The following is a 27161-nucleotide window of genomic DNA, read 5'->3' as shown; positions in this document are numbered from 1 at the left end:
CCTTGTTTATCAATACCTTTCAATAAAATATGTTTTACAGAGCACGCTTCTAGTCTTAACTTCTATTTATGCTCTTCTGCTACTTGAAGTGAATCACGATATTAAAATAATTATTCGATATATACTCTTGGAAGATAAGACTCTTTATCACCATTTATGTTTATCAACACTGCCATCTACTGGTACAAAAGTGTATGACCTCTGCAACTGTCACTATAAAAAAATGACATTAGATCTGCATAACAATTTATTTATTTTTTTACTTTGGAAAATTGGATCCTACACTCACTTTTTCATAATTTATACATTTTAATTTCATAACAAAATTCCCTCAAATTGAATGAGTAATCTTTATTCAATTAAAATTGAAGAAACCTAAATATTTTAAGTTTTATTAAAGCTTACGTATGTAACTTTTTCAGTGTAAAAATACTTTCTTCTATCCCAGCTTAATATGCAGATAACTATAAGTAAGCATAGGTTAAAACATGTTTATTTTTGCAATTTCATTCGGTGGCACAGAAATTATATATTTCAGCTTGAATGTATTTTTGTTAAACATCACACAATTCAAGTTGATGGAATTTTGTTATTTGAAATTCGTCAATCTTAAAAAACAAGCTAAAATATTTTCTGAATGTAGATGATATTGGTATAGAAGAATGTTCAGCTAGGAGAAGTCCCTGGATGATATTCCTCAGAAAATGGTAAAGAAGTTATATTTCCAGCAACAACTGTACAATTTTAGGTTACAACTTACCTCATGTATATGCGGTTTACAAATGATTTCCCCTAAAGTCCATTTTAGAAACTTAACATGTTTATAGTGTTTAAATGAAACACTATCATTGGGTCACACGGTTTCGAATTACCTTTTGATTTTCTGTCAATATTTTGATGGAAGATTTATTTGCATGGCACATTTAATGTCAACAGAAATCATAGCTGAACCTCAAAAGGATTCTGAGATAAAATATAACTTCAGATACATTTAACAGTGTCCAAAGCTATTATAATGGGAGCCATTACCACTGAACTAAATTTGAGATTTTACAGATTGTTTGTTTTCAGTCAGCCCAATAAGTTTCCGTGAGGCAGTAACTTTGAAGTTCTTAGCTTCATTTATCTTAATAACAATCAGAATACCAATATAAAAATGTCAGTAGTGACTGTAGAGTACATTAAAATAGGCTACAGGAAAAATACTTCGATAATAGCTGAATATATAAATAAAATCACGGTATATACCAGTTCAGCTATTACGGAAAGTTAGCTGCTCTCTTGGATCTTGTAATATTGGAGAAAAATGCAAAGAATGCTTATTATTCAAAGCAAGCACTACCAAGACTATTACATAACCTCAGAAGAAGGGGGAAGAAGAAAAAAAAAAAAAAAAAAAAAACATGGACCTGGGTCGGTCCTGTTGCATAAGCAGACTGCATGGGTGTGAGAAGTCCTACTGAGATTGTCCAGGAGCCAGCAGACCTCAGAGAATGTATCAAGTCAGACATGCGATTCAGTAACATATCTTCCACTGCAACCTCAGATTCACATGTTCAAAGACAGAACTCTTTGTACCTAATGCATGTACCCAATAAATGTAGGCTGGAGTTTCACTTATTTTCATGAAATTAGAAAGGATTTTTTTTTTCTTCTTCTCTGTTAACATTTCACATTTCTTTTTTTCTGATTAGTACATTTTAAGACCATCTTGATATAGCCTACAGTAAATGATTTATGTTAAATTGTTTACCTCTAAGGCATTCATTGAAGAGTTTAAAAGATGACCCAAATAACCATGTTACTGTACATTCAATGCTAGTAAGAAAAAAAAAAATGCTTTTCAAGAATCAGAATCAAATATGACTCAAGATGCTCTTTAAACCTTTATGGATAACAAAATCTTTTTTTTTTTTTTTTTTCTCCATGGTATAGCACTATTTTCATTAATATCACAAGTATAGAAATATGGCATGTGTTTTGCCATCAGCACATCTATTTCAAAAGTCAAACACTGAAAATGGACAAAATGGTAGTATTAAAAACCATGACATTGTCTTTCCACTCTCTCTCACGCACACAAGAACATCATCACCACTACGTCTCACATCAACATTGGCACTTGCAAAACAATCAACTCTGATCGAGCTGAGCAAGTATACGATCCCCATGAGTAAAAACATCCATATTTAACGGCACCGCTAACAACAAGGCAAGTCAACTGCACGTTAACAAGGGCTCTCCAATCCACTGTGCTGCATGCCTAAGTCAAGGCCGACATTAGTTTCCCAATAAACCAGTTTGCCCAACTGATCGTTTAGTGATCTAATGGAGAGTTAAGGCATTAAGTTGAATATCTGCTTCCAATGAGGGTTTGATTCCAGTATTCTTTACTTCTTGTGATTAATATAAACACACAAATGGCATACTGTTGTGAATTTTAAACTATACAGTATCAGACAAACTGATTGTGTAAATAAGACCACTTTGACATTGTCCGACAAAATTTAGCTACAGTCATTTTAAGGCAACGTTGAAGGACCTCACAGTAGACAAAATAAAGCACACTGTATGTGATTCGAAAGGTGCATTAGCTTAAAATTCGGAGTGAAAACAGGCCACACAACACAATAGATGCAAGGCCAATTTAGCTTTCTCATATCTGTTTTGTAAAACTTCAATTTGAAAAGCTGGCTGATTGTACCATGACTCTTTTTTTCAGGCCTGATTTGAAAATTAAAATAGAGAAGGCAAAAAAAAAAAAAAAAAAAAGAAAAAAGAAAATTGAGTGAATGCTTGCTTCAAAGTCCAATAAACTTTACATTTTGGCAAGATAAAAGTGACAGCAATAGTATTCCATATGATTGCCATTCACGGTTTTGTCCCACACTTGAGGTACACTCATTTAACACAAGGAATAGGGGAAGCTTAACCAAAGATATAAACTCAAGAAGAGGAAGTTAAAATGCAGTTGTTTCCTAAAACAGATCTTCACAAATCACTAACCAAAGAGGACAATAAACCAACTGTTCATTTTAACAGGGCTTCCCTCAACCTTGAAAATTAAAGATGGAATAAAACATAATGCAATAAATTTCAAGAAACATTGTCCAGATCACACTGTCCAGATTCACTCCAATTAAAAAAGAAAAAAGAATGAGATAGTATATGTTTGCATAAAGGAAACTGACCGTATTTTAGGACCATTATGAATATTTTGCATTGTAACATTATTTTCAAGACACATTTGCACATTTCCCTGCAGAATTCTTCTACTTCTGATTTTACTATTGCACTCTAATTGCTATTATTACCAATAGTTATTCTAATTAAATCCTCATTACTGTCACACAGTAATTATTTTATTAGAAATCAGCATACATTGTCAGGAAAATAATTTCATAATGCAAAAAAAAAAAAAGCTTGATAAAAGCAAAGTACAATTTCTTATTTCTTTCTTTTGATTTTGGGGAAAATAATGTGTGCTGGACATGTTGTTGACAGGTTTTGTTATATTCACCCATTCAGGTGTTAAAACAATCAATTAACTGTATGTATTTGATAAAGCAGTCTTTCACAGTTCTGTCATTCAGTGGCTTATTCTCTTGTCAAACATCCTGTGAATGGAATTCTGGGTAGGTGATGAGGACTGAGCTAGTGGATGGTCCTGTTAGTGGGAAGCAGCGTGGTGCTCCGAGCCCAGCAGCCTCCCTGGCCCCATACTGACAGATGACCCTATTGTCATGCTAGCTAGTAGTCCTCTGCTGCTTGAGCACAGTATAGACATTATCCACTTTACTGAGTCTTTCAAAGAAAGGGATTAGATCCAACAGCTCTGTGTCAGCCATGTCATCGAACCAGGAGGCTACAGGTACCTGAACATGAAGGAGAAACAGAACAGAATAGTTACAACAGTCTGTGTTTTCATTATATGTGACTTCTGTGTCAGTGTTGTGAGATGCAATTGTGTGATTTTTTTTTTCTGTAGTAAAAAAAGAACATTATTGTAATTTCATGTATTTATTATATTAAAAATAAAAGAAAAAAAGAAAAAAAAATCTGCTTTAAAAATATGAAATATGAAAACTGGAACAAAGTGACAAACGGTAGACAAACAAATTCTGATAATATTTAAAGGAGTATTTATTCACCCTCATGACATTTAAAACTTGTACGCTTTTAATTATCCATGGAACACAAAAGGATGCATTTTTAAGAATCTTTACACAGGTCTTTTCCATATGACAACCGTTCATAATAACCATGGCTAAGATTCAAAAGTGACAAAACAACCCCACCAAAACAGCATAATAGTAGTTTGTATAACTTGTATGCTAGATTCTAAATCCATTTATTAATCAGACTGAATCTGACAAGTTTTTTTTTCATTTTTGGAAATTAACTCCCATGGTTACTATTAACTATAGTTGTATGGAAAAGACTGTATGCTCCACAAAAAGAAAGAAACAGGTTTGGAATGACATGAGGATGAGTAAATATTTCATTTTCATTTTGGGTAAACTATTCCTTTAACGCTAATGGACATGCACTTATTTACTATATTGTTAGACACAAAGGAGTAGTAACTGCAAAAGAACAAAGAAAGGTGATAATGCAGAGACGTACAGCATTGTCTGGGTGGAATATGTAGGAGGCTGGCGAGTTGTCTACAATGATGACTTTGTTTAGATCCCTGCCTAGACGGCTCAGGTCTTTGACGTAGTTTCCACGGTGGAACACACAAGATTCCCGAAAAAGCCGGCTTCGGAAAGCACCCCACTTGTCCAGCAGGTCCGAGACGGGATCAGCATACTAGAAAAAGAGAACGCCAGTAATGTGACTGGTGTGGTTAGATTGTAGAGTCTTAACAACAAAACAATAAATATGTCTTACTTCCTAATAACAAACTCCTAGCTGAAGAAATTATTTTAGAGCTAACTAAAAAATAAATAAATCTGACTAAAGAAATTTCCATGATTTTTCCAGGCCTGGACATTTTAAAGGAATAGTTCAACCAAAGATGAGAATTATCTCATCATTTACTCACCCTCATGCCATCCTAGGTGTATATGACTTTCTTTCTTATGCTGAACACAAATGAAGATTTTTAGAAGAATATCTCTGTACCAACAATTTGAAGCTCCAAAAAGCACATAAAGGCAGCATAAAAGTAATCCATATGACTCCAGTAATTAAATCTACAGTGCATCTGGAAAGTTTTCACATCGCTTCACATTTTTCACATTTTGTTATGTTACAGCCTTATTCCAAAATGGATTAAATTCATTATTTTCCTCAAAATTCTACAAACAGTACCCAATAATGACAACGTGAAAGAAGTTTGTTTGAAATCTTTGCAAATTTTTTAAAAATAAAAAATGAAAAAAATCACATGTACGTAAGTATTCACGGCCTTTGCCATGACACTCAAAATTGAGCTCAGGTGCATCCTGTTTCCACTGATCATCCTTGAGATGTTTCTACAACTTGATTGGAATCCACCTGTGGTAAATTCAGTTGATTGGACATGATTTGGAAAGGCACACACCTGTCTATATAAGGTCCCACAGTTAACAGTGCGTGTCAGAGCACAAACCAAGCCATGAAGTCCAAGGAATTGTCTGTAGACCTCCGAGACAGGATTGTATGGAGGCACTGATCTGGGGAAGGGTACAGAACATTTCTGCAGCATTGAAGGTCCCAATGAGCACAGTGGCCTCCATCATCCATAAATGGAAGAAGTTTGGAACCACCAGGACTCTTCCTAGAGCTGGCCGCCTGGCCAAACTGAGCGATCGGGGGAGAAGGGCCTTAGTCAGGGAGGTGACCAAGAATCCGATTGTCACTCTGACAGAGCTCCAGCATCTCTCTGTGGAGAGAGGAGAACCTTCCAGAAGAACAACTATCTCTGCAGCACTCCACCAATCAGGCCTATATGGTAGAGTGGCCAGACGGAAGCCACTCCTCAGTAAAAGGCACATGACAGCCCGCCTGGAGTTTGCCCAAAGCACCTGAAGGACTCTCAGACCATGAGAAACAAAGATTGAACTCTTTGGCCTGAATGGCAAGCATCATGTCTGGAGGAAACCAGGCACCGCTCATCACCTGGCCAATACCATCCCTACAGTGAAGCATGGTGGTGGCAGCATCATGCTGTGGGGATGTTTTTCAGTGGCAGGAACTGGGAGACTAGTCAGGATCGAGGGAAAGATGAATGCAGCAATGTACAGAGACAACCTTGATGAAAACAGAAGGTTCATCTTCCAACAGGACAACGACCCTAAGCACACAGCCAAGATAACAAAGGAGTGGCTCCAGGACAACTCTGTGAATGTCCTTGAGTGGCCCGGCCAGAGCCCAGACTTGAACCCAATTGAACATCTCTGGAGAGATCTGAAAATGGCTGTGCACTGACACTCCCCATCCAACCTGATGGAGCTTGAGAGGTCCTGCAAAGAAGAATGGGAGAAACTGCCCAAAAATAGGTGTGCCAAGCTTGTAGCATCATACTCAAAAAGACTCCAGGCTGTAATTGGTGCCAAAGGTGCTTCAACAAAGTATTGAGCAAAGGCTGTGAATACTTATGTACGTGTGATTTTTTTTTTTTTTTTTTTTTCGTTTTTTATTTTTAATAAATTTACAAAGATTTCAAACAAACTTCTTTCACGTTGTCATCATGGGATATTGTTTGTAGAATTGAGGAAAATAATTCATTCAATCCATTTTGGAATAAGGCTGTAACAAAACAAAATGTGGAAAAAGTGAAGCGCTGCGAATGCTTTCCGGATGCACTGTATATCTTCAGAAGCGATATGATAGGTGTGGGTGAGAAACAGATCGATATTTAAGTCCTTTTTTACTATAAATGCTTCTCCCTGCCCAGTAGGTGGCGATATGCACAAAGAACGCGAATTGCCAAAAACAAAAGAAGAATTTGAAATTGAAAGTGGGGATTGATCGTAGAAAATGTTTTAAATATTGATCTGTTTCTCACCCACACTTATCATATCGCTTCTGAAGACATGGATTTAACCACTGGAGTTGTATGGATAACTTTAACCCCATTCACTTGCATTGTGAGGACCTACAGAGCTGAGATATTCTTCTAAAAATCTTCATTTGTGTTCTGCAGAAGAAAGAAAGTCATACACATCTGGGATGGCATGAGGGTAAATGATGAGAGAATTTTAATTTTTTGGATGAACTATCCCTTTAAGTATGATATTTGATAAACAAGGGACATATGGACTACTAAGTATTTTATGGTACTTATGTGTACTTTTTGAAGCTTGAAAGCTTCAGCGCCCATTCATTATAATTGTATGGAAAAAACAACCAATACATAGTTAAAAAATTCTCCTTTTGTGTTCCATGGAAGAAAGTAAGTCACACAGGATTGGAACATGATGATGAATAAATTATGGCAGAATTCTGAAAATTTCCTTATATTTCAATTTATTTATTTTTTCTTCAATGAACCCTGTAATCATCTTTAAAACTGATACACACAGTGAGTGATGACTATTTATTAAACTCAATGTTGAATACTCTGCAGAGTGCAAAACATCTCCGGTTACACATGTAACCTCGGTTCCCTCAGATGAAGGGAACGAGACACTGCTGTAAGCACAATGGGGAGTGTCCTTCACACAACCTTGTTGAAACCCTTATACAATTACGGCAATCTTCTGATTGGCAATGTTGTCTGAGCTGCGCCCCTTTAGGCGTGCAGTAGGCCTATATAAGCGGGCGCTCCATTTCTACAGAATTTTCTGACTGAGGGACAAGAGTGAGGCACTTGTATTATGAAACTCTGAAGTAGAAGTGCAGCCAGCTTTAGCACTGTCTCGTACCCTTCATCTCAGGGAACCGAGGTTACATGTGTAACCGGAGACATTCCCTTTCGATTCAGTTCACTCGACATTGCTGTAAGCACTATGGGGAAAGATATCCCATCACACCGCAGTACGTGACATTACACTCCCAGAGTTATAACACTAAATAGATATATTCATAATATGACTTATAAGTCATATTAAAGTGCATATGAATAGTCCCACGTGGTGGATGCCAGATGGAAACTAATATAGTCTGGGATTTATATGAACCATATAGATATACACAGTATGGATTATTAACCCTCTCACAACAAGGTTGGGAAAGTAGGTTTTATTTCTTATGGGAGTGCTTATGACTTTAAAAGAAGCAGTTCAACAGCATATAATTAGGTGGCTGTGTTGATTATAGTCAGTAGCCCATCTGTAATAAGAGCTTGGGCTCACCCGCTTGAAAGTAAGAAGCACTCTATACAGAGAGGACCTCTGAGGAGATGGATGCTACATCCAGGTTATAAAACCTCACAAACATGTTTTGTGAGGACCATCCTGCTGCCAAACCTATGTCCTGTAAGGACACACTGTTTGTCCATGCCCATGAAGAGGCCATGCGCTTTGACACCAATAGGGCAATTTGCGCCCTGTGATTCGTAAGCGAGGGCAATTGCTTCAACGATCCAGCGAGAGAGCCTTTGTTTGGAGAATGACATTCCTTTTGTGCGTCCTTCATAACAAATAAAGAGCTGATCCGACAGCCTAAACTGACGGGTGCACTCAACAAAATATGCATAGATTGTTCTTCATCTGAATTAAATGGTGGGGGAAAGAAGGCTTGCAAACAAACCACCTGAGCCCTAAAAGGTATTGATTAAACCTTAGGCACATATCCTTTTCTAGGTTTAATGATGGCTTTTGACAGATCTGGACCAAATTCCAGGCATGAGCTGTCAGTCGACAACGCCTGCATGTCACCCACCTGTTTTAATGAGGCCAAACCAATAGGAGTGTGGTCTTTAAGGAAAGCACCCGCAACTCAACAGATTCCAGTGGCTGGAACGGGGAGTTTGTGAGTGTCTTCAGCACCAGATTTAAGTCCCAAGTCGGCACCATAGCAGGGCGAGGGGGGTTCAAATGCCTCACTCCCCTGAGGAACTTTATGACTAGATTAATTTTGCCTATCGAAGAGCCAGCCTCCAGGGCGTGGTATGCTGAGATAGTCGCTACATAAACCTTAAGCGTTTACAGGGTAAAACTAGCGTCCAGCCGCTCTTAAAGGAATGTCAAAATCTCAGCTATGGGGCAATTCACCAGGTCTTTACCACATGAAGAGCACCTATTTGCAAACACACACCATTTAAGTGCATAGAGGCATCTCGTGGACGGTGCTCTAGCCTGTAAAATGGTATTCATCTCCGACTGAGCCAATTCTGGCTCGTCTGATGTGCTCCGTTCAGGGGCCACACATGTAGGTTCCACAGCTCTGGCTGGGGATGCCAAATCGTGCCTTGTGCTTGAGGGAGAAGGTCTCTCCTCAGCTGTATTTCCCACGTAAAACCAGGACTGATTGGGCCATTTCGGCACAATTAACAGAACTGTTTAAATGTCCTCTCTGACTTTGCTGATGACAGAATGAAGGAGGCGCATGGGGGGGAAAACGCATACTTGCGTGTCACCAGCCATTTGTGAGTCCACACCCAGCGAGGCTTGGGACATGGAGTACCAGAGGGGACAGTGGGTGTTCTTCGCAGAGGCGAATAGGTCAACTTCCGCTTTGCCAGATATTTCCCAAATCCTCATTACTGTCTGAGGATGTAGTCTCCATTCCCCTGGTAATACTCCCTGGCATGATAACAGATCCGCTCCAAAATTCAGACGGCCTGGGACATGTGTCGCACACAATGAGAGGAGATGACACCTGCTCCACTGGAGGAGGCGTTGTGTCATGCTCATTAATTGTGGTGATCGGAGTCTGCCCTGGCGATTTATGTACGCCACTACTGTTGTGTTGTCCGAACGAATCAGAATGTGGTGACTCACAATGTTGGAATGAAAAGCTCTCAAAGCTAGAAAGACAGCCAGTATTTCTAGGCGGTTGATGTGCCACACCCGTTTTGTACCTGTCCAGGTGCTGAAAGTCGGGCGTCCATCGCACACCGTGCCTCATCCTGTGTTGGATGCATCTGTGGTCACCACTTTTCTTCTGACCCAGCAAAACACCCTGTTGGTAGAAGGCCAGCATTTTGAATGGGCGCTTCGCTTTGCGAGCACGTGATTCAAGCGTCTCGGATCTAGAATGGCGATGAATCACTCTAAAAAGCCTTCCACGGCGTTGCCAAAGAGACCGTCGGGCGACACCAGGGTGTTGAGGAGGGCGGCTTTCTCTGCGTCACACATCTCTATGAGAGATAGCCAAATATGCCGGTCCAGAACCACCAGGCTGCTCATCGTTTTGCCGATGGCCTGAGCGGTAGTTTCGTGGCTCATAGCGCCAAATCTGTAGCGGTGCGGAGTTCTTTGAACAGTTCTTTGAACAGCTCTGGATTTAGCCTTGCTCATTCATTTGTTTGAGGAGCTTAACTTGAAAAACCTGCAGCACCGACATGCTGTGGATGGCTGATCCAGCTTGGCCCACTGCTGTATAAGCTCTTTCAGCCAGTGCGGACGTCAGTCGACACGGCTTGGAGGGGAGGGTGGGGTGGGATTTCCATCCCATGGCAGTATTATGGCAGAAATGAGCTGCGACTGCCTGTTCCACCGAGGGAAGCTTTGAGTAGCCTTTTCCCTCGGCGTGATCAACTTCAGTGAGGACGGCAGCATCTCCGACCTGAGTGTGTGAAAAGTAGGCTGCACGCTAGGTCTTTGTGAGCTCCACGTGGTCCTCAGGGAACAATGGTGCACTTCTCTTGGCCACGGTCTGTTGATGATGGCCAGTTTGCAAAAACCATTCATCCAGGCGAGAATTTTCTGGCTCTTCTGGAGGGGACCACTCAAGACCGAGCTCTTCAACTGCCCTTGTGAGGATGCGAAGAAGCTCCTTGTCCGTGGTGTGTGCCAGTTCTTCACCCTCGCTGGGGAAAGGAGCAGCAACATCCTCCGTGAACCACTCACCAGAAGCTGTGAGTGACACAGCATCATCCCCATTGTCAGAGCCGCCAAACGTAATGAGGCCATGTGCTCCAATAGAGGGCCCAAACTCATCACGCACATATTGCACAGGCAAGAACATTAGATCGGAAGTTTGGGTGGCTTGCAGGGCTTGCGGCGGCACGAGATCCTCCTCTAATTCTTCCAGCTCAACCTCACTGCCTCGCCGTGACTCCTCATATGGTAACTCAAGACTTAACATAGAAGAGGTGGGTGGGAGGGCACGAGAGGCCAAATCTTCCCTCAGAACAAGGTCAATCCTAGAGCGCAACGTCCGGAGATTCATGCCCTCACAAAGAGGTGTGTGTGTGTGTGTGTGGGCGCGGCCCAGGCAGTGAACACATTTCTCCTGCTCATCAGGTGGGGGGATGTGCGGTTCACATAGGAAACACTTGCAGAACGACAACTTTAAAAAGATGCGTATCACGCAAGCGACTCTTTAGTTAATATTGTATATATGTAAAGGATACAGTAACTCCAGCCAAAGCACTGTGGGAAGCAGGTAGGAGTTTCTCTGAAGCACCGCGTTACTCAACGATGAGCGTCTGAAGCAAAGAACCCGTTCACTGAGAGCGTCTTCATTGCCGATGTGGAGAACTCTTCACCAGAACACACAGGAAAGCCTCTCGGTGCAGGTGCTGAGCACAGGCGATGAGTCGTACTGTTCGCGTCTTGCTGAGAAGTTCTGTCCACTGTAAGTGTATATCGACGGCGAAGCAGAAAGAGTTCCAAGACGAAGAAGAAAAAAAATTCTGGAGAAATGGTCACTGAGTGCCCGCTTATTTAGGCCTACTGTACGCTTAAAGGGGCGGGGTTCAGACGCCATTGCCAATAAGAAGACTGCCATGATTGTATAAGGGTTTCAACCAGCTCGTGTGAAGGAGACTCTCCATTGTGCTTACAGTAATGTCGAGTGAACTGAATTGAAAGTGAACTCTTTCTGGATTTCTTACCTTGGCTAAACTTGCAGTGAATAACACACACTCGAACAGTTCCCCCATCCGTTTAAGGAACTCGTCGACATGAGGTCTCTTCAACACATACACCTAGATGCAGCAAATAGACAGAGGACTAATGGTTAAAATGTGTCATTACTTTAAATTTTAAAAGATTATATTTCACTGTTAGCATGTAAAGGGGAAATCCAGCCTATGAGAAAAAAACTGGCACTGAATTAGATCACATGCATACAGTGCTTTGCACCATTCCAGCACAAGATTTATTGCTTAATAAATAAAACTGATATCACCCTGCATCTCAGTTAACGAAGAGCTTTATTTGATCAAACGATAAACTCTTTTTTAAGACACGCAATTAAACGGGTTGTTTTACAGAGAAAACTGGGTCAGCCAAGTACATTTATGAAGCTGTTGGTCTTTCTCCTGAACCAAGTCATCCCGAATAGGCTTTCCTGACATCACAAGCCTATCCTGGATTACTTGAAACAGGCCAAAGCCTGAGGTTTTCCAGACGTCTTCGATCTCCTGGTATAATTGGGGCTGTAGTTGCCCTTTAAAGGGCCATGGCATAGTGTTGGCAAAGCCTGAGAGAGCAGGAGACACGTTCTGAGAGAAGATTGATGGCCAGAGAGTTCTCAGAAGCCTGTCCAGGTTTCTCCATTTCGTCAGGACACAAAAATAGCCACCTGCTGCTCGGACTCATCAGCTGAGACGGCAATGATACTAGCAGGTAGGACAACCGGTGTTAAGCGGCAATATGTAAACAGAGGAGAAAACGTCTGTCTGAAGAGTTCTATATGACTCTTTTGGTGTTGTTCAACAGACTGTAAAAGCAGAATGACAAATGGGGGTCATGTCTATCAATTTTATTGACAAAGTCCAACTCTTTAATTGTAGACAACTATCCAATGTCAACCTTATATGAGGTCAGATTTTACTCACCTGGTGCACTGTTCCATCAATTTCCACTGGAATGATAAAGTCAGCATTGTTCACCGGCTGGGAAGAAAAAAAAAACATATAGCTTATTTGATTGTTCCAGCAGAAGAAAATAAACAATACAAAATAATAAGATTTCAAGTTATTCAGTTTATTTATCCATGAATAAAGGGTATCTTATACTATCAGGGATGTCATAAATATCAATATCGATCGTTGGCACTTTATTTGATCAATATATTTATTGATATTTCATTCAGTTGGCTTCTGTTTAACAGTCTGGCGTAATATCGTTGGGAGACCACAAGAGGGTGATATAATATTTACTAAAGCCGGTCGCGGTCAGGAAAGGCACAGGTATCACACACACACACACACACACACACACACACACACACACAGGCCAAGCTGAAGCGGCGCAGCAGATGGCAGTCCAAAGTTACAAAGATTTCTTCAAGAATGAACCAAGTGACGTTGATGAATTTGAAGGTTAGTGTATGAAACTGGTGTCACTACACAAACTCAACGATTAAAAATGGTGATGTTTATAATGCAATTTCTCTGTATGTAGCCTTGTATGGGTCTTTCATTCAAGCTGTAAAACCACAAAAAGACATACTTGTAACTAAAAATACATTGTGTAGGCTATATGAAAGATATATATACACAATATATCATCCAGCGATGGCTAGAGTAAATAATCGTTGTCCTTTGATAATGATTTGGGTCAAATTTAATGGAAAACTAAGCGAGTTGCGCTTCCTAGCACTGCAGAATTTGTGTGCATACCGTTGTAGAAAATAATTGTTTGGAATTTTACAATGCACCATCTTGTCTACCAGACGCATACGGTGTGCGACCCCCCCTTTAATTTACCCTGCCGCTCACACTTTACTAAAGTTGTGTTGAGAAATATGTTTGAAAAGACAAAGACTATTATGCAATGAGCAGGCTAATTTATATCTGAAAAAATACAGTTATATATACAGATAATCATCAAGAAAATCTTCCCGATTATCGATGCGAGAAAAAGGCACTGATCCCAAGCTTATGCACTAACATAAAAAAAATAATACTTCAGGGGCCTGGGTAGCTCAACGAGTATTGACGCTGACTACCACCCCTGGAGTCACGAGTTCGAATCCAGGGTGTGCTGAGTGACTCCAGCCAGATCTCCTAAGCCACCAAATTGGCCCAGTTGCTAGGGAGGATAGAGTCACATGGGGTAACCTCCTCGTGGTCATGATTAGTGGTTCTCGCTCTCAATGGGGAGCGTGGAAAGTTGTGCGTGGATCGTGGAGAGTAGCATGAGCCTCCACATGCAGAGTCTCTGCCGTGTCATGCACAATGAGCCACATGATAAGATGTGCGGATTGACTGTCTTAGAAGCGGAGGCAACTGAGTCTTGTCCTCCGCCACCCAGATTGAGGTGAGTAACCGCACCACCACGAGGACCAACTAAGTAGTGGGAACTGGGCATTCCAAATTGGGAGAAAAGGGGATAAAAAAAAAATTATTCTGTCATTTACTCACTCTCAAAACAGTATGCTGTTTTATGATGCAGAAAATAAAAGAAGAAATTTAGATATGTTTACACAGCTCTTGCCATAAAACAGCTCATAATGTTCATAAAGAAAAAAAAGAATAAACAAAAAATAAAATTGCACCATTAAAGTAGTATAAAAGTAGTCCATATGACCCATGCACTTTATTGCCATCAGATGGGTCTGTGTAAGGAACAAACCAAAATGCAAGTCATTATTTACTGATACTCTTACACTTCCCCGAACCTCACGCCTAGACTGTGTTAGTGTCCATAATTCAAAAAACAAAAAACAAAACAATGTTGTGTTTGGTTACTACACTAAGAAGAACTGATGATGTTTTAGCATAGTTTATTAATCTGGGCGTGGACAAGGGCTAGACACAAGTTTTGATCTGTTCCTCACACAAATCTATAGTATGACTTCAGAAGACTTGGAATATAGTGAACAAATCATCGTATGTACTCTGTTAATGATGTTTTTGTTTTTTTTGTGATAACCCATAGTCATTATGAACTGCTGTTGTATAGCAAAAGCTACGATTTCATGATTTTTCAAACAACTTCTACTTAAAAAAAACAAACAAAAAAAAAACACAGGGTTAGCAAATACCCAGAAATTGTCAGTTAAGATCACGTTGCAACTCAAGTGATCAATTTGCATTGCGAATGACTGGATCAATAATTGATAATAAGCCATTATTGGAAATGGTGTGTAAACATCCTAAAACATCCTAACCCATTTGAGTTTTCAGTCATTTTCAGAATACTGCCATAAAGTGTTAGAGTGGTCTTTAGATAGATCTAGAACCTGAAACCTCAATCACAAATGTTGAGATAATCACATTTATGTGTTATAGAGATGTTAGAACACTATGACCTACATTTGCAGAAGTGCCATTGGGTAACATTATGTGCTCTTGATAAATGAAATTAGATCACGCATGTTCTTTCAATGCTGAACTGTATGTAATGCTTCACAACTGCATTAGCAGTTAATCAAATATCTTGTACTAAATATAAGGGGGACCAGGGCCAGTATTAACAAAGGTTTTATCTTACCACTAAGAGTTCTCCAAAGAGTTTCTAGCAAAGAGTGTTTGCTTAAAATCTATACACAATGCTGCTAAGAGCAAATTTTACTAGGGAAATTTTAAGGTAAGAGTAAGGCAGAGTTGACCTTGATGCTATGGATGACGTCACGTTCTATGAACGCAGTCTCTTAAAATCGGCCAAAGTAATTGGTAAACAGGGAACTGCTATTTGTCGACAAACTAATTATATAAAGACAGCGGGAAGTGTATATTATTATATTTATTATTTATTAACCGGCTTTTAAAAAGACTAGACAGGAAGCTTGTTGCTTCTTTCTCAACTTATAGGGAAATACATAATTAAAGGAAAATTTGAAAGCGAAAAAGCAAGCATAAAAGTTTCCACATCAATGAGGAATTTCCTTTGATTTCGCAAAATATCGAAGAATGTAAGAAAACGGTGGTATACTGTTTTCAGCCTCAGTCAAGATTAGAGATCGCAGACTTTAAGTGACAAACATCTGCCACAGGTAATTGGTTCATTCGTTCTGTGTAATTGTAATCATACACAGCAAAGTCATATTTTTCACGTAGCCTATTTATACAAAATGAATATAAATCTATCTCATACTGGCAACATGAACTTCATGATACTTAACCCCAAATAGAAGTTAGGTTCTGTTAATATATTGTTCAAAATCTTTATCCCTGGTGGGTTGTTTCGTTTCGAGGGAGAGGTAACCGCATCCCTTACTTAGTTTACAATAATAAAAACAACCTCGCAATTTTAAAAGGTCAATGCCATAATAATATTCTAATACACTGACTCGACTGCGAAGTAGATTGGCAACAGCAGTCATGCTTCAGATCATTTGTGATTCACTCTTAGGTATTTAGGAGTCATCAGGATGACTTCTAAGTTGTCGTGGCTTTAGGCTTAAAATGCACCATGAATTACTGCTGGATGAAAAATTTACGAGTCCTTAAATTAAGATTGGCACGCCAAAGATTCTAAGTGTCAGTTGTCCAGGGTCAGTTGTAAAATTGTTCATATTTTGCGGTAAATCTCAGGAACCAAATAAGCTACTTCACCAATTTTTTGTCACAAAAGAGGTACATTTGTCTGTTAAATACTCAAACCAACCAAATAGTTCTACCACGTAGAGATTTGAAGATATTCAAAATATCGTCAAACAAGTGAAATGTTACAATTGACCCCTACCACGGTGTCAGTTGTACTATGGTATGTGGTCAGTCTATCTTAACCAGACATATCTTGAGAATCATTTTGTGCATGATTTTCATGAAAAACACACCACTATATTGTAATGTAATTCATTTTATATGTATGGGTTGGTAAAAAAGATGAACAAGCGATTAAGCAACAGCTGATAACCGTGAATGTATTGGCCAACATATGAAAACAACATAAAATGGAAAGAGTATTTCAGTAACTATTTAATCTGTTTTTTTGTGGCATACATATATTGCACCGCCATTAGTGTATCCTTTATGTGCCCACTGTTTGAATATTTTGCAACAAACTTCAAATATATTGCATTTCATACTTATTCAGTGATTTATAGCCAAGTTTTTTTTTTTTTGTTGTTGTTCTTGTTATTTAAAATTAAAGTTTGCAATGTTTCATATTCATCTTAATTCATCTTAAAGCTGGTTGGTTTGGTTCATGGCTAAAAATCAATACTGAAGAATCTTGAAATGCCTGTGGATACTCCAGCTTAGAGGAAAACAATTATTTTCTGCCTGGCTTTGCCAAACTTTGCACATAACATCTTGTTGATGTCATTCACTTAAGCAAGAGAAACATTCATCCATAAAGAGTCAAATCAGGGATTGCCGCATTTCTCCACAAAGTGTATGCATGATGTGTGTAAAAACAAAGAGTAACTGCATCACAGGTCAACAACATACCACCCAACCCCCAAACGTTGCATGAATTACCATGTAAATGAGCAGAAACTGTTGCATTATGTCTGCAAAACTTAACTATGTTTACATTAGTGCGAGAACCAATTTAACTGACTCTGAGGTATGTTATCATATATGATGCTTCTATTGTTGTAGGTGGTGACTGTCTGTTTACAGTGAAGACAAATACTGGTCACTTACAAACAAGAATGTAAATGCATAAGTCAAACCAAAAACCATGCATTAAAGCTGAAGTGTGTAATTTCTGCACCAACAGTGTCACCAAACAGAATTGCATAAATAATGACTGTCTTCCGATATGTATTCATTTGGTTGGACAAACAGATTGTCTAACCTCAAACTGACTTTATTAGTTGAGCTAATGTTGCTGTTGCGGGCTTGCTGGTATGCTCAGACAAATGTTTTGATAGAGCCACAGTCTTTATAACCTACACATGGTTTACTTATAGTTGTTTCTGCATATTAAGTGGTATTTCATTTTCAGCACAGAAAAAAAATGACTCACTTCAGCTTTAAGGACTGTGATGTGAATGTGGCTCAAGCAACAGTGTTAAGTGTCTAGCTATAACATGTGTCAAGTGTATCCCATGACCATGATGTGCCAGCAGCACATAGCATGTGACATATAGGTAATTCTCACCCACTGCCAGTTATAAACAGTTAGAAAAAAGAGATCAACACATTTGGCTTACCTTGAATGAACTGTGGACTAGTGTTTCATCCAGGTCAATAACTACACAGATCTTCCCTACATCTTTAGACTTTATCTGTGGAAGAAGTGGTTTGGCTGGGACCTGTAATAAACATTCCAAGGACTCTGGTAAATAAGTAGCTTTGTTGGCATTTACTGCAGGCTATTTTACAGTAAAAATGGCGTTTCGGTTCTTACATCACAGACATTATAAACAAATCAGTAAAGAGAGATGCATCTACATTTCAGTGATAAAATACACTTCATTATCAACATTATAATTTATTATTAAAGCTTAATCTTTAGACATATGAGTATCCATAAGGGGGCATATGATAGCTCTTTGAGCACTAGCATTCCATAAGCAGAGGAAGATCGAGTGACAGACTGTAGCTGGGGTGGGATTGCAAAGCTGCTGGCCAACCATTCGTCATAAGAAAAATTACACAGTGCATGCCTGAAAATGACTCTACCCTATGCATACAGAGTTAGTAGCTGAAATTCAAATTTGTGTATATAAATTGTTGATGCTTTTCAAAAAATTGCAAAAATGTAGACCAATATACAAGTCCAGGTCATTTTGACATTACTGGAATCAGCCGATTAACATGTGTGTTGTCCGATATATGGAATTGTTACTTCCCCTTTGTGGCAGTTCAAAAATTAAGGAACAGCCTTGTAAATGGATAATAAACATTTACTAAAAACTAAACAATTTTAGTTAATTTTTAATATCGTAAAATTAATCCATTCATTCAATTTCTTCATCTTTGTGTGTCTCATGTGAGTTTATTAAATTGTCTAATATAGGGCAGACCGGGCTAGCTGTCACAAGGGGAAGTTTTTTTCCCTCTTGCAATCTATGGCAAGGCAGGCCAAATCAAAGGTTAAACCTCTGGTTTAAAGGATCTCAAAGTACCTGCTCTATGGGCGGAACACAGAATTCACAGTCGCAGATATCTGAATATTCTTCATCATCAGATGCCTCACTGTCCTCATCACTCTGTTCAGAGTCTGTCTTTTTCTGATCAGAGTTTAAGTATCCTTCCTGCTCACATTGTTCAGGTGCCTCACTTCTTGCAACTTGATGTATAAGCTGCTCTAATTTTGCATTTTGCTTGTTTAGCTCTGACAGACTATCTGTTCCATGGGGATGGGGGATCTCAGAGGTGTCTTTTGGCTTAATATAGGCCTCTGATGTGTCTTGCTGACAAACTGATCCACAAATCTCAGGAGTGTCCGTTGCTGTGTTTGATTGTTCCTCTAAAGCACATGGTATGGAGAGTTTCTGTTGATCAGCAGGTGGCATCTCTTTGCCATCTTCGTGTTCTTCAGCACATGCCACAACACCTTCAAAGTCATACATGGATGTTTTTTCATCTTCAGTAGTTTGAATTTCTCCACAACAAGGTCCATAAGCCCCCTCTGTTTCATCAAAGAAACTCTCTCTCTGATCATAGATCGTAAACACAGATCGAGGCTCTTCTATGATTTCCTTGTTTTCAGATCTGTAAAGTTCAGATAAGTTCTGACTGACCTCATTTTCCAACAATGTATTTTCTTTATAAAGGGATTCCAAAGCATCAACTCTTTGACAAGTGCTCTTTACAGAACAGAACTCTGTGGAGTCTCTCGATAAATCCTCGAAAGCATCTTCTACCACTGCTTCAAGTCCATGACCTTCAATGGCTCCAAACCAGGATCCTTGCACATGCATGTCACCATTGTGTTCAATGACCTCTTCATTTTTAGGGCAAGGTTCATTGCCCTTGCCTTCCTCAGAATACAGTGTGGAACTCTCCCCAATAATATTAGGCATATAAGCTTGGGTTTCACAAAGTCCATCAGAAAGAGCCTCAGCATATGTTTTATTGCTTTTCTTTCCTGTGACTTGTTGCTCAGAATCAATTACATGTTCTTCCTCATAAGCATCCAAGGCTTCTTCAGTATACATGTAAAAGGTCTTGTCATTGCCTTCTTCAGAATACTCATGTGATTGTTGAATCTGAACAGAGGTCTCATCATCCTCTGTAAGAGGACCGAAATGTTTTTCCTTCTCACATGCTTGATCTAAGATTTCAAATGATTCTGACTCATCGACAAAACTTTTAAACGATTCATCTGTTTCAGAACTGCCTTGGCTTTTGCCATCATTGCAGTCAGCATAGTCCTCCTCGCTTGATTCATCCAAAGAACCTTCTGCTTTGGTGACTTTATCCATGGAGTTACCCACATTAGAGTGGAGTTCAAGAATGCTATCCTCATCTCCATTGAGCTGAAAAGGTTGAGGAGTTTCATCATTACGATATCCCCCTCTATCCCGTTCTTCACACTTTTTACAGAACTTCCTAGAGTTATCCAAAGCTTGAACTTCAGGCTTAAAATCTGCCCCAACTTCAGGGGATTCTAAATGTTCATTTGACTTGATAAGTTCTGCTCTATGATCTGACTCTTGATTGTGTCTCAAAAGATCGGTAAGAAATTGTGAAAGCCACCGAGACTCAAAGTTTTCCATTGATCCAGAAAACATGGTATCACACTCAGATGGTTTCCTTTCCACAATCCTGTTGGTATGATTAGGCAGATCTTTTTTGGGGAGTTCTGAGTTGAGAAAGACGGATCTTGGTGAATCACATATTTCATGGTATTTTTCTGCAGGTTTGCTTTGATGTGGGCCCTCAGAATGGTCAGGATTGCATTGTTGATGGACGTTGCATTTCTCAAAGTATGCTCCACAGCCTGTGCATTGTTCTAGAGCCTTAACACATACAGTAGAGTCTTCAGACGATTCACTGTGCTCAGAAAGTTGGTAACATTCTTGATGAAATGGCGGTCTTCCCTCTGAATTACCATCAGTTGGGACTTTAAAGGTCCGGCTACAATCAGTACTCTTCAACAGATCAGTGAAACACTCTGGGTTGTTTAGCAAAGCTCTCTCATCAGTGGTGTCCGTTTGCCTAGTAAGCCGTGTTTGCTCAAGGGACACACAGTGGTCAGATGGCTTACTTTCTTTAGAGACTTGACACAGTTCAGGGCATTCAAAATGTATGGCATGGCATTCAGCAGGCTTGTTTTGATTGTTAGGCTTAGACTGTTTAGATGACTTACGGTCTTCAGAATCTAGTTCAACTACCAACTTTTGATCAAATAAATTGTATAGCTCAGATAGCAGAGTGGCATTCTCTTCTTCAGAACCACTGTACTGTTCTGTGGATTCCTGATATTCTGGGTCACATTCAGAAAGTGTTTCATGATCTGATGGATCTAATTGTGAGGACTCAAGAAGAACTTGTTGAAAAGAATCACAAAGATCTGGGTTTGTCTCAGATGAAGTTAACTGTTCAGGATCATCTTGTTGAAAAAACTCACCAAGATCTGGGATCGTCTCAGATAAAGTTAACTCATCTGGGCTCATCTCAGATAAAGTTAACTGCTCAGGATAATCTTGATGAAAATACTCACAAGGATCTGAGATCATCTCAGATAAAGTTAACTGCTCAGGGCAATCTTGATGAAAAGACTCACAAGGATCTGTGCTCATCTCAGATAAAGTGAACTGCTCGGGATAATCTTGCTGAAAATACTCACAAGGATCTGGGATCATCTCAGATAAAGTTAACTGCTCAGGGCTATCTTGATGAAAAGACTCACAAGGATCTGTGCTCATCTCAGATAAAGTGAACTGCTCGGGATAATCTTGATGAAAATACTCACAAGGATCTGAGATCATCTCAGATAAAGTTAACTGCTCAGGGCAATCTTGATGAAAAGACTCACAAGGATCTGTGCTCATCTCAGATAAAGTGAACTGCTCGGGATAATCTTGCTGAAAATACTCACAAGGATCTGGGATCATCTCAGATGAAGTTAACTCATCTGGGCTCATCTCAGATAAAGTTAACTGCTCAGGATAATCTTGTTGAAAATACTCACAAGGATCTGTGCTCATCTCAGATAAAGTTAACTCATCTAGGCTCATCTCAGATAAAGTTAACTCTTCAGCATCATGTTCAGAAATCTCACTTTGATCACTTTGTTCAAAAGCAATGCTTAGATCATCACGTTGGCTCATTTCAACCAAGTCAACTGAAGTCCTTATTTCAAAAGACTCACTGTGCTCAGAGCAGCTGTCCAACAAAGAGCTGTAATCAGATGAACCAGCCTGATCATGCTGATCTAAAAATTCACCGTCGATTTGACTATTTTCAATGCAAAGTCCATCCGTTTTGTTCAGCCCAATGGCCTTTTGGTGCACAGAGTAGTCAATAGGCAATTCCTGTTCTGTGCACAATTCAGTTGCGTGTTCCAAAGACTGTCTTTCCTTTTTTGGATCTCCTTGTCCAGAGACCTCAGAATGATCAAAGCACAGTTCAGTAGGCATGTTTACCTCCGTGTGCTCACTTTTAAAAAAGTCAGAAGATTCCAAGTATTTAGTAATGTTGCTTTCAACAAAAGACTTCCTTTCTCTAAAAGATTGGCAAAGGTCAGAATGGAAACACTCCAAACATTCTTCCATTGGTTTGTTCTCTCCACAAATTCTGCAACAAGAGTCAGAGATGTGTGTTTGCAGAGAGGAGTCACAGGGCTGAAGGGATTCGTTGAGCCCACAGCCTGCCTGTGACACAAGCAGCAGTGTGCACATTGACATGACGGTAGGGTTGAGACTTTACTGAACCCGCACTCATCCCGCCTTCAGGAGACCAACCGATTTATTTTGGTGCTACGGAGACGTGACAAATAACTCCTGCCATATCAAATCACTATAAAAAGCTTAAGTAAGGCATAAATCTGAACCCGACACCTAGAACGTCTTGACACTCGATCTGCTCTTAGTTGTTTGCAGCCATGTATTTTTTCCCCCCAAATAATCAATTAAATGGAAACATGAATGGCTTTGTCTTTTGCCAAAATTTTTGGCATACCTATGTATCAGATTCCAATTAGTTGCGAATTAGCAGAACTGATAGCTTCTGTTTTTCCTAAATCAATGCAGTTAAAAGGGGTGTTTTATTGTGTTTTCCATTATTTTATTTAAAAAAATAAAACAGAGATCAGGATTTATACATGACTGCAAATAAGATCTAAGCATTATGTTATATTCAAATTTAAAGAATAAAAAAACTGAAAATTCTTTCATCATTTACTTGCTCTCATGATGTTCCAAACTGATTCGACTTTTGCTCTTCCGTAGAACACAAAAGGAGATGTTGGGCGGAATGTTAGCCTCAGTTACTATTTACTTTTATTGCATCTTTTTCCCCATACAATGACTTTAAATGGTGACTGAGGCTAACATATTGCCAAACATCTCTTTTTGTGTGCCACAAAAGCATACATATATGTGGATAAGTTTGGAACAATGTGAGGGTGATTTAATAATGTAAAAATGCAAATTTTTCAGTGAACTTTCCCTTTAAGCTTATAAACAGGAAAAGAATTGCGCAAAGCAAACATGAGGTTTCAGTTTCCTCACTATCACAGCTGATCATGTGGCTCTTGGTTGTTAACCGCAAGCTGCCCAGTACTCGGAGAATGCAAGACTACAAGATGGGGATCAAAAAAAGAAGTTAAAAAAACCTAAATCAACTCTTACTTTTGAGATGGTTCCATTCTCTTCCACCAGGAGTGGGGCGTTGTTATTTACGGGCACGTGATCTACTTCATCATGGCACAGGCAGCAGAAGAGACTGTGGAAAATCCCACGACTGCGGGGTTTCTTCGACGGGGATGCAGCATGTGGAGGGGTACCTGAGAAACGAGAACCACATTTTGTCACACCCACCACTATCCTACTTTTCGTCGCCATATATCTTTGCATACACGATACACTTGGCTAGTTCTGACAGCAAATGCCTCACATCAGGGGTCCTTGTTATGAGATAACTTTACTCAGATGCAAATGTAAATGACTGGTAATTACAGTCATTAAATTACATATTTTAAAAAAACAGATGAGTGTCAAAATCTGAATAAAAAAATAAATAAAAAAAATAATGAGTGTCAACATCAGATTTTAAAAAAAAATTGAAAAGGAGAACTTGTAACAATAATTTATTTCCACAAACTCAGTGAGGACACAGACGAAACGGCATTGAAATACTTTCCCAGAGTTCAAGTAACCACATGTTGAGATATTGTTTAAAAGTTTGCTCAAAAATTCTAATTTTGTAATTATTTACTCACCAACCTAAAACCGTATGCTGATATTTTGAAAAACCTCCATCCAGCTCTTTCCCATACAACAACAGTTCAATGTGACCAGGTGCTGTCAAAGTTTGACGTCATCGACGGCAAAATGCATTGATTCACTTGTGTCGCATCAAACGCAAACACAAATATTTTTCGTAAATAACAACCTAAACTTCAACCTTTTCCTTAAACTAAGCTATTGCATAGCTTCAGAAGACTATAGCACAATTTAAACTACCATGAGTCATAATTAGAGCCCGACTGATATGGGATTTTTGAAACCGATACCAATTTTATTTTTTAAAATTCACAGATTACGATACGGTGGCCAATATAGTTCATTTTTGAGCTGGAATGAAAACAGACCTTTTCTATGTGGATTGTGCACCGATATGACTATACAAAGGTACTCAGAAGGCTGCTTTCTTAAACAAATATTTTTATCAAAGAATATTTGTCATTATTATACATTGTCAACAAATTCTAGAAATGAACACTGAGAAAATAAAGAATAAATAAAAATACTATAAATAGCTTAAAAAACATCAGTATGGCATGTTCAGTATCAGTCATTTGCTGACCATTTAAATAAATAATAAATTAAATTATAGCTAAATAAAAATCAGTACTGTATGATTAGTATCAGTCAATGGCTGACCATTTAAATAAAGAATAAATTCACATATGATAAACAGCTAAATAAACATTAGTATTACTGTTTAGTATTAGTCAAATGCTGACTATTTTAATACTGCCAGTCAGTTAGGGGCGGGTTGTAAAACAAGAAGCATTTACACCTGCCGAGTCAAGAGATAAACAGTGGCAGCAGTGTTACACCGTATTCTGCTATACAAGTTCAGGGTAAACTTTCAATGGTGGAAAACCAGACTTTTAAATATTACATTTTGTAAATGCAACGACTGGAATTGTTCGGTTGAAGGGGGTACCAAACTGCGAATCCTGAATAAAACAGTTTGGTGAATACATATTTATACATTAGCTTCCAATCAGCTGACAAGGTATGAAAGTAGCTACGTGGTTAGCTAGTTAGCTATAAGCTCGTTGTCACGGCGAGTAAAAGATGGACATTGTTTATTTACTTTCCAGCACTGCGTCTCACCAACTACATAACAACGTAGCGTGAAATCAACACTCAACAGACACAATCCACCACCGCACCATTGCCTGCTGAGCTGCAATAAGATGCTCTAATGCTTATCTTTCAATCTGCTATGTTACTGACTGCACTGACTAATTATAGCTGGCTAACAGCAAACAGATGTGATAAACATGAGTGACATGGTTGTCAGGGACAGGGTTAATGTTATATTAGTTATATATTTGTTTCAGAAATTCTGTTTTGTGGAACAACATGAGGGTGAGTAAATAATGTCAGAATTTTCATTTTGGGGTGAACTAAGACAAAGTGCTTTACTGCTCATAGAACAGCATCCATGGATTTTATTAAATGAAAACACATGTCTGTCACACCCATGCGTTTTCCAAGACTGACTTCATAATATGAGCTTCACAATAATCTAAGCTGCATCATAGGATACCTCAATAAGTGTGCTTTTGAGCCTGGCACTGAAATAAGTTTATGTCCAGCAATCCCAGGCTGTTTGCTAATAAGCTAGATATTTGTCACCAAATACAGCAGACAGAGACATAGTCTCTGTGAATAGCGACACATTACAGGGAATCCACGTGATTATGGATCTATGTTGGGCTCAGGACAACAGCAGACCCCTGGGAAACTTACAGGAGTTAAACAACAGTGACGAAAGCTGGACTTTGCGATACAAAATCTTTGACAAATTAGGCTGTGGCTGGAACGGTTGAGGCCGCTGTCAACGGGAGGGCTTAACTTAACACTCAAAATTCAAAATAAAAGCTCAAATATCAAACAAAGCTGTTATAAACAAGTTGGTTAGAACATATTGTACTATTGATTTAATTACACTGGGGACTTTATCAGAGAAGGTTGTCTTTGTTTTTGCAACACGATCCTAAAAAATAATAACTGTTCACTATTTCCCTTGAGACTGTAATTGTTATTATCATTTTTTTCTTCTATAGAATTTACATTTACAAATGAACTTTCTTAGCAGCATAAAAAACAAAACTGTATAAAAATGTGAATTTTGAATGTTGATATATGGATATAATTGTTGAAAACGTACTAATTAGGACTGGTTGTCGCTACTTATTTAAACACCTCTGATTCGCCATTGTATTATTGCATTTAAAATTCTCTACTGCTGCTGCTGCACAGAAAACGTTTTAAATTTAGATCAGTATTTTTTAGTCGATTTGTCTCCTTTTGACATGTCTTTCAACATAAAAGTTGCCCTTAAAACCAAACTTAACCCAAAGTACATACATAAGAGCTGCCGACCCATCATCAGGATATAAAACGTGTCTCTTGGCCTTCAAACATAAAACGTACACTGACTTGTCAATGAGCCTCCTTCTAACTCTGAACCTAACTGTAAGTCTATGTGACCCCAAAATATCCAGAGAATCTGACAGGTCATAATATTGAAACATCGCATAGCGAGAGCACACCTGCATCCTGGCACAGGGCACGAGGGTGGCAGCTCAACAAATATAAAAAAAGAGGGCAGATGAAGGGAACAGTGTTAAGAAACAACATCCAGCCCTTCATGTCAACTACTCCGATATTACACATCAGAGGGCTTTAAATAGCGCCCGCGGGCAGCTGCTGACAGCGGTTAGTGATGGCATTCACCGCAAATATAGAGCACTTACAGCGCACCATAAACGGAATCGTGAAAAAAAAAAACAACTTTGTTGTGTTCCCAGCTTGGGAACAGGGTGGAATGGCTCAACCATATGTTTATCTCATACTGTATG

The 27161-nt window shown here is 39.1% G+C and overlaps 1 protein-coding gene across 2 annotated transcripts in view; it reads right to left on the bottom strand.

Moving 5' to 3' along the window:
• Positions 1 to 81: 81 nt before the first annotated feature.
• LOC127447323 (carboxy-terminal domain RNA polymerase II polypeptide A small phosphatase 1-like) overlaps positions 82 to 27161 on the bottom strand; it is a 55667-nt gene continuing 28587 nt past the window's right edge. The window contains exons 1-6 of one of the 2 annotated variants that reach the window (XM_051709111.1): positions 19015 to 21658; positions 18097 to 18198; positions 12881 to 12937; positions 11933 to 12025; positions 4627 to 4812; positions 82 to 3875 (exon numbers count right to left, since the gene is read on the bottom strand). In XM_051709111.1, the coding sequence (XP_051565071.1) occupies positions 3747 to 3875; positions 4627 to 4812; positions 11933 to 12025; positions 12881 to 12937; positions 18097 to 18198; positions 19015 to 21636 (3189 nt within the window). In that variant the 5' untranslated portion in view covers positions 21637 to 21658 and the 3' untranslated portion in view covers positions 82 to 3746. Of the gene's footprint in view, positions 3876 to 4626; positions 4813 to 11932; positions 12026 to 12880; positions 12938 to 18096; positions 18199 to 19014; positions 21659 to 23688; positions 23844 to 27161 lie in introns of those variants that run through there. The other variant, XM_051709113.1, reaches the window with a different exon arrangement.

This window comes from Myxocyprinus asiaticus, chromosome 10, assembly GCF_019703515.2.
Source record: "Myxocyprinus asiaticus isolate MX2 ecotype Aquarium Trade chromosome 10, UBuf_Myxa_2, whole genome shotgun sequence".
NCBI classification, from domain to species: Eukaryota; Metazoa; Chordata; class Actinopteri; order Cypriniformes; family Catostomidae; genus Myxocyprinus; species Myxocyprinus asiaticus.
The sequence above is the reverse complement of the archived record's forward strand: the minus strand, read 5'-3'. Positions and strand labels throughout refer to the sequence as shown.